Here is a 13339-nt window from a genome sequence, read left to right on the forward strand (position 1 = left end):
ATTACAATGCCAGTCTCCTTTACTTTCAGGGAGAAGCTTACACATATCTATTGGCAGCAGCATTGCTGCTCATATGGCAGATCCCTTCGTGTCACAGGCTCTGTCAGTCTTTTCACAGTGTCACCTGAGTCTTTTGATTCAGTTGCTGAAGACCATGACAAGGGTTAGGCTCTGAGTTGGGGCAAAACAGATGAAGAACAGGAAATGAGTAGTTTTTCATTTTGTTTACAGGATTGAAGCACACACAGGTTAAAGTCATGCAGGAAATCTTTGGCAAAGTGGGGAACCTTGCTGGTCTCAAACCTGATCTACGTAAAGATTCAATGATGTAAATACACCACCAGCTGAGCTCCATCAGAGGTTCTTCCCAGGACAGAGGCAGCATTTGCAGTGTTGACTTTTCTCTGAGAAATTTTAAAATATTTGATGTCTTTAGAAGGTATTTTTCTAGAATAAAGTCTTTCCACTGCGATTAGTAATTAACTGGTATTTGTAACTACCCAGTCTAAGCACATGGAGAGAAAACAATGCCGAGGGCTGGTAAGACTGTATTTGAAAATGAACTAAAGGTGTCTCCTGTTTTACCTTATTTTTTCATTGTAGTATCAATATCAGCAAGTAAAAAAATGATAGGTGCTAAAACTAGCTTCTTATTTCTTTTGACTTACATTTTTACATTTCAAAAAAGCAGAGAAAGCCTTTTCCCAGCTCTTTAATGCACTCAGAAAAATGTGTCAGCACTTAGTAAGTAAATACTTGAATTTGGAAACTAATAGATTGGAATCATGAAGTCTTTAAGATGTTTCATAAAGGCTGTTTAGAATTTTTACATATCTTCTAATAGGATATTAAGGTTACTTTAAGTTACACTTACTGTATACTAAGCAGTTTCCTTAGAAGCTGTATGTGCTTCTAAAGCACAAACTGTCCAGTAGAACTAAGTAAGTAAGGGCCTGTTCTCACCTTGGGCTGATAAAATCCTTTGGTGGTTCAAGACTTCAGAGATAATCGCATCAGAATGGGTAAGTACTTATGAATTTGTAAGTTTGTATTTGCTGGGTGGATAATTTTCAAAATTATTGATATCATCAATGTTTTTATTAATAAAGTGTAACTGAGCTAACAGGTTTTTTGTATGTTTTTAATTTTTATTTCTCTAGCCTCCAAAACTCTTATTAATAGCATGCTACGGGACCCTTCTCAGATTCCAGATGGAGTGCTAGCAAATCAAGTCTATCAGGTATTAATCACACTTGTTTTGTTTGGTTTGGGTTTTTTTTCCTGTGGCAATTCTGTTATCTGCCTAGCAGAGTAAAAGATTTTAAACCTCATTTAATTACTGTCATCATAAACTATCAGTGAGGTCAGAGTGCACTATAAATGGCAGTGCAATATTTGTGAGGGGAGCATTTCACTTTTTAATAGCTTGCTTTTATAGTGAATAAAAGCATGCAGTTTTTGTTTTCTGTGATTAAATCTGAACAGCATCTGATAGCCTTTTTGAGGAAAAGTAATTACTGTTTTTAAGATACTCTTTAACTATAATGGTTTTGTAGTTGCCCATCAGTATACTACTTCTCTTATTTGTCTGCAGTGTACTGTGAATGACTGTTGTTATGGACCACTGGTGGACTGCATCAAACAGTATCCTTTCTCATAAAATTTTAGGTGCACAATTGATGAGCTTAGACTGTGTGGAAGAGATGTGTCTAGCTTTAACCTGACATAAAGTTCTGCTTCACAAAACACATTTCATACTCCTCTCTTTTACATTCAGTCAGCTAGAGGGTCACTGCAGAGCTTTCTCTGAACTAACAAATATCAGATGGACCATGGGAAGATGTCAGTTTCCTGGTTACACATTCATATCTATGCCTGATTGAACCTCTTTGGTTTTGATTAGTTGAAATGCGTATCTGGTTTTTGCTTAAGACTAAGTGACCATGCTTTGAGTGGTGGAGTTGGACTAGATGATCTCTGGAGATACCTCCTAATCTCAGTTATTTTGTGATGAAATTAATAAGTTTCATACATAGTCTTCTACATTATGGCTTTGCTTTTTTATGAATATGAGTTTTAACTGAAATTTTTTCAAGTGCAGTTCAGGTGTGAATGACTGATTAGTATTTTTAAACTCCTGTCTGACACTCCAGTGCAGTTCTTTTATTTTCTCTTCTTCTTAAAGGAGATTTAGCTGTAGTAAAAAAACCTTATATATCCTGAATTTTCAGGAATATTTTTTTTGCAGTGTTGAAATAGTTAGAGAGCCATATGGTGTGTACACTGAGGGAACTCCACGTGGCACTGAGTCTTCCAGACTAAGATTGTAATTTGGTAGGAATGATCACTAAGAACCCAAATCTATTTTAATAAAATCCTGCAGGAGCAGGTCTTCTGTTTCAGTCTGCAGTCAAAGGAAAACTTTCAAAATCATGGCCTGCTGTCACTGAGCAGGCTACTAAGGCAGATCCTTCCCAAGTCCTAGAGAATCCTTGCGTAAATCTCTTAATGCAGTTTGGGGGAAAATCTTGGATTTGCTGTACAGGTGCAAGATAGGAAAGCCGCAGTGATGTTTAGTTATTAATGAAAACCAGTACTTTGTGTAGTTGTGATACACATGATTGCCACTCCTTAAAAATACTTACTTTCTGCTAGAAACAATTTTGTCTACTACATCCTCTGCCCCATCCCCATTAATTTTAACAGCAACGGGATAGAGTTCTAATTGTCTTTGTATTTTGTGCTTTTAATTGTAATTTTAAATATTCATTGAGACTATCTTCATGATTAAACAAAGTGCTCTGAAAGTGGATTAATCTAATAAGCCACACATTATAAAGGATTGTTGATCACTGGTTTTCATATCCAAAATTTTGAGATTAATATTTTGAGTAATCTGGCTGTAGTTTTATGAAACTACCAAGTTTAAAAGTAACAAAGACACGTATGTAGAATTATGGACCATTTTAAAGACTTATTTGCCTGCAGTCTAGAAAAGATTTTTATATCCTCCTCATATTCTGGCTCAAATTGGTTGTTGAATATGCAGTGACATCAATGAGAGTAATGAGGAGTTCTTCAATTCCATTTGGTACAGAAAAGTTTAATACTAAGCTGTGTGAGTGCATTACTGTAAGTATGTTGCTGAATTAGATGTTAATTTTGAGGTGCATAAAATAGTTAAAAATCAATTTAAAGTTAAGGTTTTAAAAGCATAATGTCTTCTGAAGGATTGCATATTGATTTTAAATATAACTATCTAATTGTATATGCATGGACCAAAGTATGAAGTCAACCTCTTTGTAAATGCCAAGAGGCTATTTTTCAGTAATAGTTCAGATGCTTACGGGAAACTAGGCTGCTAGATTGCATGAGTAGAAAATGGCTTGTGATGTTATTTACAAGTTTTGCCCCATGGTCATTGCCATACATCAATAACAGGTATTATTATAGACTAAGTGTTTTTGCTTATGATGCATTGTAAATTCTGTTTGCAGTATTTTTCTTACTTTTTTGCCATTCTTCATTTGTCCCTTTTGTTCTGAAATTGCTAGTAGAGTTTAACATAATACATAGTTTCAATTGATATAAGCTGTATGTACATATGAAGTGATTCCATATAATTATTTCTTTGCTGTTCAGTATGAAGGGTTCATATAAGTTAATTACTTAACCGTAATAGTAAAATGATCTGTAGTTTAAGTTTTAAGAAGTTACTTTAAACAGAATTTGGAGCTTAACTGCTTTTAACATTAGATCTTTTGTCATATTATTCCATAGGATTCTTCTTAAAAGCTTCCAGAATAGAACTTTGACCTCCAGGAGGATATATTAAAAATGCTTAATATGGTGATTTTTTTACATATTTCAATGAATAGCACATTGGATCAACAGGCTGTCAGTGAAGTGAAAAGGACATCACTATAAAATATGATTTCATCTTTTCCTAACATTAGTTCATGCTTCTGAAAAATCAATTGAAAGGGTTTTTTTTTTACAGGAAGATGTTTTTCAGATAAATGTAGTACCTATCAATTTCAGAATATAAAGAAAGAAAACCAGTTTGTTTCATCCTTTGCTGGACTGGAGAATTGGTTACTATTCAGTAAAGTGGAGCTTTAAAAGTATTTTACTGCATGTTTTAAGATCACACTGTCTTTTATATTTAGAAGAATAAACAGTATGGAATGAAAAATGGAAATACTGCCCTTAAATATACTGAATAAATATGGTCAAATGGGTCTTAATTCTATAAAGTGTATGCTGTTGGTACAATATCTGATTTTTGCAAAGTTGTGTATGCTTCTAAAAGTCAGTATAAGGATTTTCAAAACTTAGAGTTCATATCACTGGTCACTTCTGAAATGCAGATGAAGGCAAATAAATTCTACCTATGATGTTTCTATGAAGCTGCTTCTTTTCCAAAGTAATCTTCCATTTCTTAACCTAAAGCTACCAGTGCTATTGGGCATGAGCACGAAGTCTTGCTGCGAGAAATGCTTTTGGAAAAAAATCTCTCTTTCATAGGTAAGAATCTGTAGTAGAGGCTATCCAGTGAATTCTTAACTTCAGAGATGTTGGTAACTGTTTACCTAGGATAAAATTCAGCCCAAATGCTCCTTATATTAGATAGTAAAGGAAGAGTAAAATATGATTGATGCTATATATGTTATCTTTTATTGATTTAGAACTGAGCAGGAACTCAGTTACCTAATACCCTATATATACAGCACATGCACAGGCTTGCAATTAATATTTTATAGAATAAGTAGCTAAAAAAAATGCTTTAATATCTGCTGTAGTATTACTTTTGGTGTCATGAGATATTAGCCATAATCCAGGCCTTATGAGATTTAGGAAGAAGCATATGAAATATTAGCTTCAGAATGCTTTATGTATTAAAGAACTGCTAGAAGATTCACTCATTTACCTTGCTGTGCAGTTTCTACTGAATTTTTTGCCCCCTACTTCCCAATCAATGCAGTTACTCTTTTTTACACCCCCAATTTTTAACATTATTTTAAGGATTAATTAGTTAGGAAGCTACTTCCATTTTTTTCTTTTAGCCTGCAGTATCTTTCTTTTACGTAAGTGCCATTGAAACAAAGATTAATGTTTAAAGTATCCATTCTGTAAATGTGATCACAAACAGTGACTTCTTAAATCTTGGATTCCCTATGTGATGAGACGACAGTGAAGTGAAATGCTCTCTTCTGTTAGTGGTTGAGCATTGTACTAAATTTGTGTGAATTTTTCTAGGTTTATCTTGAGCTATGATCTCTCCTGAAGCTATATCAGGTTAAGATTTTGGAAACCTTAAACAAATTTAAGAAGTTAGAAAGTGTTATTAAGCTTTTTAAGAGATTTGTTCATCTGATTTAGGAACAGAATTAGTGTGCTCTATTATTTTAGAGAAAAGTGAAAAAAGGACAGGATTAACTATCACATACAATCTTGCAAGTGGCACTATGAAAATAAAAAGAGGCAGATTTTCTTATTTCACTGTAAGAGCGTAGATACAGGTAATAGGCTTAAGCTGTAATTGCAGAGATCATGGCAAGTTAAAATACCAAACAGTTCTAGGAACAATAAGTATAAAACAAACTGCCAGGAAAGGTTGTGGAATCACCTTCAATGAAAAATTCAAGGCTGGATTTGACACTCATCTATCAAAGCTGGTAATGAAATCAATCCCATCACAATACAAGGGAATGGACTGGATTGCTCACTAAGGGATCCTCAACCCAACGAAGTATCATTTTATTTGGCTTGTGTAAGCTTAAGCAGTATAAAAATCACATTTAAATGTTACTGTTTCCTGACTTTGGATAAGGATAAATGTTTCTTTAGAAACTAGCTCCAAGAAATTTGTGCTATTGAATTAAAACATCTAGAATAGGTTAACTTGTTAGAATATGAAGATAGAAATGAGAGAGCTTAATTTGTTGTTCATATTTTTTATATATAGTGAAATATTGTTTAGTCATGATTTAAGATATGTTAATATTTGCATTTATTACGTCTGTGATCATGGATGTATTTCAGATTTTAGACGTGTTTGGAATATTCTTAAAAAAACCCTTTTCCCAAGTATCTGTAAGATGATCCCTACCAAGTCCATTGCAATACAACCTTTCCTTTCTGAAAAACTAGTTCCAAAACTGCTTGAGGAAAACACCAGAAAAACAGAAGACATGCCAGTATTTCCCATAGGTCTACAAATTCAGGCTTTGTTGTATAATTCTTCATTTCTGTTTTGAAGAAGGCTTATGATTTACATGGCTTATGGCTTGTAATTCCATTACTTTTTAACACGTTTCAAAGAAACAGAAATTTTGCAATTGCAGTTCCCATAGGAGGGTACTATTCCACTGTACTGTCCTACTAGAATAGTCGGGGGTTTGTATCAGATGTGTTCACCTGGGCAACAGGAAAGTACAGTCAAAGGACGCAGTGAATATGAAGTGCCTCAGTATAGTCTTAGAGCATGAATCAGCTTTTTAGGTTCTGGACAGAATTTGTCTGTTTCTAGAGCAGTTGGGTTTCAAAGCCTACAGATCAGAAGAAACACCTTCAGGCTCACCCAGAATTGACTGGAAACCTATACACACTAATGGGGATTACATTTTATTAATCCACTCATCATGAAAAGTGCTTCATATACCATGTCCTCTTTTCAGCAAAAAGACAGCTCTCCAGTCTTTATCACTTGGTCTGAGATTAAAGTGATCAGTAGAAGTATTTTATGAAAACAGGCTCACAGCTTCACATGCCATACTGAAATGTCAGGTGCTTCTAAGTTCTGTATAGGATTTTTATTTTTGTATCTTTATCATGAATATGTTAGGAAAGCTTTTAGATATATGGGGAGGTACTGAGCTTTATCCTCCCTTGGTTCCCACCAGTGGATATAAATCATGAAATCTGATCAGTGTTTTCTGCTGTAATCTTAAATTTGCAGTTGTAGCTCATTCATGCATCAGCAGAGGAGGGCTAGTATAAGAACAATGATGTGTTAAATGGTTCTGATTGAGTGTGACATTATGGTAAAGATGAAGCTGCAGTTTTGTTGAAAATCTAAATTAATGGGGTATCTGTTGACAAACTACTTATTAGGGCTGTTTCCACATAATTTTCAGACCTGAGGATTTATAAATGTAACTGTCAAAACTGCTGTGGGCTGGCTTTCAAGCAGTTACTGAATTATTTTTTAATACATGATAGAGTCTAAAGACCTTTTGAGGTGCAGAATGCTGCCTCTGTAGCATATCTGGGCTGAAAAGCTAGTACTTCTTTTTGATGGTGTTATGGTTTAAAACAAAAATTTTATGGTGATTGTGAGGAGTTTCGGTAATTATTTCTTCCCCAGAGTTATAAAGCTTCAAAACACTTGGAGAAATAGTAATGCAAAATTCTGTTTCTTGACATGATAGATACATCAATAATAAACATGGTTTTTAATATGTTTTCCAGTGTTATCACAGTATGGAATGCTAGGGGAAACCACATGAAGACATGTAGAACCAGATATAAAACAAAAACCATGTTTTTTTCCAAGCCATTTAGTATTAAAATATTTTAAAAGTAATCAGGCACCCTTGAAAAAAATAATCTTCTGAACAATATTAAAAGTAATGCTGATGCAGATTCCATTTCAGAAACCTGCCATGTTGACCTATGAAACATGTGTTTACATCTGTTTTGGTTTTCAGTAAGTTTTTTTAAGGTGCATTTCCCTTATTTTGTGGTACTAGCATTTGTTAGATGTGAAAAGACTGACCTTTCCATTGCTATTGCTCTTAAATGAACAAAATTTCAGCTGGAACATCCTGTTGTCTATGCTAGATTATTTTAAGCAATTAAGAGCAGGTTGCATTTAACTAGATTTGGATAAAATTATTTTGTTGGTTTTTTAAAATAAGGATTAAAAGATTGCATAGAACATTAATTAATTTTTATGTTATGGCATAAAACTTTCTATTCAGAGGTTCTGTTAAATTAGAATCTTCTTGATCTTTGCATCATTTATCTGTATACATGACAATCTAAGTTTCAAAAAATATTCAAAAACCAAGCCTGTCTCCAAATCCTATAAATGTTTTTCATTATCTTATCATGGATAATGAACTGTTACATTGCAAAGACTTCTATTTAGTGTAGTCTATTTATAGTGAAGAAATGCTCTCAAAATTTAAAAAATATATATAGTACCATTCAAAAAGAATAAACAGCTATTGCAATTTACTCTGACATGAATGTTCAGCTTTCCAAATTTACTTCTGTCCCACTTTCAGAATTGGTTCACTGTATAGAATACTTCAGAGATATATTCTTCAATGAAAAAGAGTGGGAGGGTTTGATTTTGGCAATATTACAGTATTTTGATTTCTAAGTTAGTATGTTTTTCTTGTCATTAAAATGTTACTTGGACTCAAACTGCTGACCTTTCAGGATTTGCACAAAGTATTCAAAAACTGAGTTCTGAACATTGGCCATGAAACTACTGTCCTAACCTGATAAATGGATTGGAAATAAGCTACCCAACAGTGAGAATGGACCATTAATTTTAATCAAAGGTGATGTAGAAAGGCGAATGGGATGCATGACAATGTCAACAGCCCAGTAGGTGTTAAGGGGCTACACAGCCTTACTTGTTACTAGGTAGTGCCATTAGTTGAGCTTGGGTGAAGACAGAAAGCCATGCCTGGAATTGAATGACCAGGTCACTCCAAATTCTAATGGAGAAATGGTTTTTCAGTAATACCGATGTAATGGTATCAGAAATCAAGGACAATAGTTTAAAAATTTTAAAGGGTGGTGTGAGATTTTTTCCTATGTTTTTCCTTTTTTTTTTTTAAGGGAGCTTCTTTTGCCTTTTGCAGTTTTGTCTTGCTCACTCATTATTATTTCTTGAAATACTCATCTCCAATATTTTTAAGCCGTAAAGTTGTAGACATAATGTTAGCAAAATGTCTAAATCTTTCTATGTTCAGAAACTGGAAAAATTCTACAGAATCCATAATGCAAGAGAAACTAAAATTATGGCTCTTCTTTACTTTAATAAATTTCTGGGAGAGAAGGATTTTCTTGCTCTTTTTCTTTAACAACTTTATGCTAACATTAAAAATAAAACCAAGGCAGCAGTGACACTATATCTACATTTGTGGTGTTGGTAGGATTAATCTTAACACATTCAAAGGTGGAGAGACTCTTCTTTCAATCAGTGAATATACCTCTTTATTTTGAATATTTGGAGGTTATAAAATACTATATGACAGCTTGAATTAATGATGTTTATAATGAAGACATAAAAATGCAGGGATGACAAAGAAGCATTTTTATATCCAATGCTTCAGGTTTTCTACAAAGGTTCATTTAATCTGACACAGCATTGCATGCATAAGAAAGATATGTATGACTGCATTAGTAATTCTTGCACTCTTATTTAGAATAAAATTAATTATGCTGCTGTCTACTTAATGGAATAGTTTTATAAACAGTAGTTCTTATTTTCTATGTACAGCTGAAGATCAGCTTCGTGCAAAGGGTTATGACAAAACGCCAGACTTTATTTTAGAAGTGCCAGTAGGTAAGTCTTTTAAAAGAATTTTTATTATTTTGTGTAGAAGTACTCATGCTAAAATATTATGGCTACTTAAGTGAAGCATATTCTAGGATACTGCAAATAAGTCTCTTCAGGAGTTACCGAATAATTCTAGGAACTTCTAATCTGAGTCAGAGAGGTTTGATCCTAAACAGTGTTACCCAGTGTTTCTTCTTTAGTCTCTGCATGTTTTTATCTAATTATCAAAATAAAATTTAAAAAAGCAACAGTAAAAACCCCCAAATCTCTGCTCCTCTAATGTATTCTACCCACTGCCTATCTGAACTAAACTCTGAAATAATCTATTCAAAGTAGTCTTAAGATTATTACATTACACCTGTAGGTCATTGCATAAAGGTTTGTCATTGTGCAGTTATTCTTTTACCACCACTTTGCATCCAAATACAACTCTGCAGTTCTTTACTGTTTTTATAAGCCTGAATAGCAAAAAAGAATAAGGTAAAAAAGTAAGTATAAAGGTCATGTTAAAGTTCATCTGCCTTTTCTGGTCTTGAGGCCATGTGACAGCACTTGAATATCAGCAAGGAGGGAGAATCCACAACCTTTGTAGGTAACGTGTGCCTGTGCCCAGGCACTCTCATAGTGAAAAAGTGGTTGATGATGTTCAGGTGGAGCCTCCTGTGTGTAAGTTTTTACCCATTGCCTCTGGTCCTGTTACTGGACACCACTGAAAAGAGCCTACCTCCCTCTTTACCTGCTCTTCAGAGAGTTGTATACATTAGTAAGATTGCCCAGTAATGTGGAGCATAATAAACACAGTACCTACTTGGTGTTAAGGGTACCCATTTTTATATTGGAAACATGAGATTATGTTGCACCTATTCAGGATCCTGATCAAAAGGAAACTAGAAGAGCAACTTTTTTTTTTTTAATTCTTGAGAAGGGAAACTAGGGAACAGCCAAAATAATTATTTTTGTATTATTATCCTACTAGAAAGACGGTTAAAAGTAGTCATTAATTAATTTGCATAGAATTGTCTCAAATTCAAATAATAATAGTGCATTACTTCTTTCAAATGACTATACTCACTTAAGACTTAAAGGAAATCATGTTCTACCTGTTGTCTGACCTGAACTAAGGTATAGTAATCCTTGTATTCTTTTCTTCATGACCTAGTACAAACCTAGGAAAGGCAGATATTTCTTAGAAGTAGCATCTGAGCTGATTATACCTCAGCTTTATATCTCCTGGGCTCCTGGGGGGTGGGGAAGGATGTAGTAGTGTAGGCCTACACAAGTTAACTGGGTTACTGATAGCAGGGTAGTGGTGGCACACAGAGCTTAGTGTGGTGACTTCATGAGTTATTTTCCTAGATTCCCTGAGTAATTTTGCCATCTGTGGTCAATCATTTTCTGCTACAGCCTCTTGTAATCTTTCTGTATAGTGCTTCTATGTTTGCATGTTCTCTGAAAGCCTCATTCCAAATCTTAAATTTAGGCTGTGGATCATGGTTGTGGATATTGTAGGTAACTGAAAATAAAGGTAATATTTTTTAAGATCTTAACAATGACACCCAAAAACACCTTTTTGGAGAAATAATGGTCTCTTAGAGTGAATCTCATTGTTTCTTCAGCAAAATTACATTGTCAGTTTCAGAGAGGACATTCCTTCTTCCAAAAAAATGATGATTTTATTAATATTAGTAGTTCACTCCTCCAAGAAATGAGAAAAGACATGAACCAAAGCAAATACCAAATCATAGAAAGAAACAGGAATTCAAAATCACATTTTTTCACATAAGCCTTCTTACTCCTAACTTCTTTCTAATGAAGCATTGCTGGTTTTACAAAGGAAAGGAAGCAGACACATGTCCAGGATAAATTTCTTTCCCTTTCTTATACCTTCCATTCTGGATTGGTGGCAAGTGTCTTTCTTTAGCAGCTTAGCTAACTGTTTTTATCATTCAGCAGAAGTTTCCAATTTCTTACCTGACAACTACCTTCCAACAAAGTAAGGGTAGTAGAAGAATATAACTGCTTCTTAGTCTAATCTCTTTTTCTTTACATTCTCTTTAGAATAAATACAGATATGTGGAACAGGGTGTAATTAAACTGAAATTTATGTTATTATCTGTTAAAAGTATTTTCTGGTATTTTTAAATGCCCTGTGTACATATATGAAAGATAATTTTTACAAATATGTAACATGTTTGCAAGCATGAATTATGTCGTAGATTGTGGAGTAAACAGAATGTTGTTCCCTAGCACAGTCTTAGAGGCTGTTGAGTATGATTTTTAGAATTCAGTTTATTTTCTACTGTTGTCCTAGCTGTGGAAGGACACATAATTCACTGGATTGAAAGCAAAGCCTCATTTGGTGATGAAAGTAGCCACCAAGCCCACTTGCAAGACCAGTTTTGGAGCTACTGGAACAGGTACATTTCTATTCTTTTTCCTTATAGATAAATAGTACTTCATTTTAAAAAGAAGTTATTAGATACAGCACTACTGATTCTACATGTTACTAATCTGGCATTTTGAATGTCATTAATTAGCATTTCAGGTTGGTGTACTGAAATATTTATGGAAAATGAGATGTTGTTAATGTGCAGCAAATATATATGGTGATTTTAAAGTGATGCTAAATGACAGAGTAAATTATTTGGGTACAGAAGTTATATGTCAGTTTTTCAATGCCTGACTTAGAAAGAAGATTTTGCTGTAACATTTTGGAATATGTGCAAAGTAACAAATTTGTTAAATAAATCTTCCCAGTGTAACCAAGTGGAGTTTGTGTATAAAGGACATTATTGCTCATTGTCATTGTAAGTAGGACAGTACTGTTTCACAGTGGTTATTTATTAATAAAGTATTTCTTTTGTATATTAGAAGCAATAATTACAATTATCTTCAAGTTGAAAATGTAGTAAGTATTTGCAGGATAAAGGGGGAAATAAGTTGTGCTAGACAGAATTTTGTGGCGTGTTGATAGTATTGGTGTAAAGATATTTTCTTTTAAATATGGTTAAAATACTTCTGCTTAATTGTTCTAAAAGTCATTATTGTGTATATTTATAAATCTTTCCGTGGTACTAGACACATCCTTACTGGAGGAATTTTTCCCAAAAAATATTAAACACAGTACTTCATCTTAAATGCCAGTTTTCTATGTATTAGAACCCTAAGTAAATTAAAGGCAAAGTGAGGCAAATTAAAATTTTAATAACAGATTTTTTTAAAGCAAAAATTTAGAAGTCTTCTTAGTGTCCACAAGAGACCGTCAGAGGGATAGTGGAGAACATGGCACAAGTGTGTGAACATGCAGCAGAAAGGGGGTGTGTGCCAGTATCAGAGACTAGTCTGGCGACCGTTAGTATTTCAGCTGAATGTGAAAATAACTTGCATTACCTTTGAAAATACCTTAAAAGCAGGTTCAATAGAAAGCAGCTAGAAAGGGAAACCAGATATTGTTAATAACATCATCAAAGTGCAGAATTATGCTCTGCAGCAACATTCTTGATTGATACGAAAAGGACCTGCTCTTAACTTGACAATCCCAGAAAGCAGAGAATTGGAAAATTTGAATCAAGCTAATGGGAAACTTGGAAGGCTGTCAATTGTTGGATGAAGATATTATGCTCTAGACGAGTTGTAGAAAATAAAACAGTGTTGTAAAACACTGAAGATAAAGCTTAGAAATTTGAGTATATACAATATCTAGACAAATGGTGAGAATGGCAGGAAAGATTGTGATGCAAACAGTGCTGAACTGCC

The 13339-nt window shown here is 33.9% G+C and overlaps 2 protein-coding genes across 5 annotated transcripts in view; one reads left to right on the forward strand and one right to left on the reverse strand.

Annotated features, from left to right (window-relative positions):
- Nucleotides 1-13339, forward strand: part of CDIN1 (CDAN1 interacting nuclease 1) — a 124445-nt gene that overhangs the window by 49970 nt on the left and 61136 nt on the right. For 2 of the 4 annotated variants that reach the window (XM_064424108.1, XM_064424112.1), the window contains exons 6-10: nucleotides 1161-1240; nucleotides 1595-1644; nucleotides 4460-4527; nucleotides 9524-9589; nucleotides 11895-12000. In XM_064424108.1, the coding sequence (XP_064280178.1) occupies nucleotides 1161-1240; nucleotides 1595-1644; nucleotides 4460-4527; nucleotides 9524-9589; nucleotides 11895-12000 (370 nt within the window). Of the gene's footprint in view, nucleotides 1-307; nucleotides 440-925; nucleotides 931-1160; nucleotides 1241-1594; nucleotides 1645-4459; nucleotides 4528-9523; nucleotides 9590-11894; nucleotides 12001-13339 lie in introns of those variants that run through there. The other 2 variants (XM_064424109.1, XM_064424111.1) reach the window with 2 other exon arrangements.
- The window catches only part of LOC135302994 (uncharacterized), a 123930-nt gene that overhangs the window by 2134 nt on the left and 108457 nt on the right, over nucleotides 1-13339 (reverse strand). The gene's annotated exons all lie outside the window — the stretch shown is intronic.

The sequence above is a fragment of the Passer domesticus genome, chromosome 6, assembly GCF_036417665.1.
Source record: "Passer domesticus isolate bPasDom1 chromosome 6, bPasDom1.hap1, whole genome shotgun sequence".
In the NCBI taxonomy this organism is placed as follows: Eukaryota; Metazoa; Chordata; class Aves; order Passeriformes; family Passeridae; genus Passer; species Passer domesticus.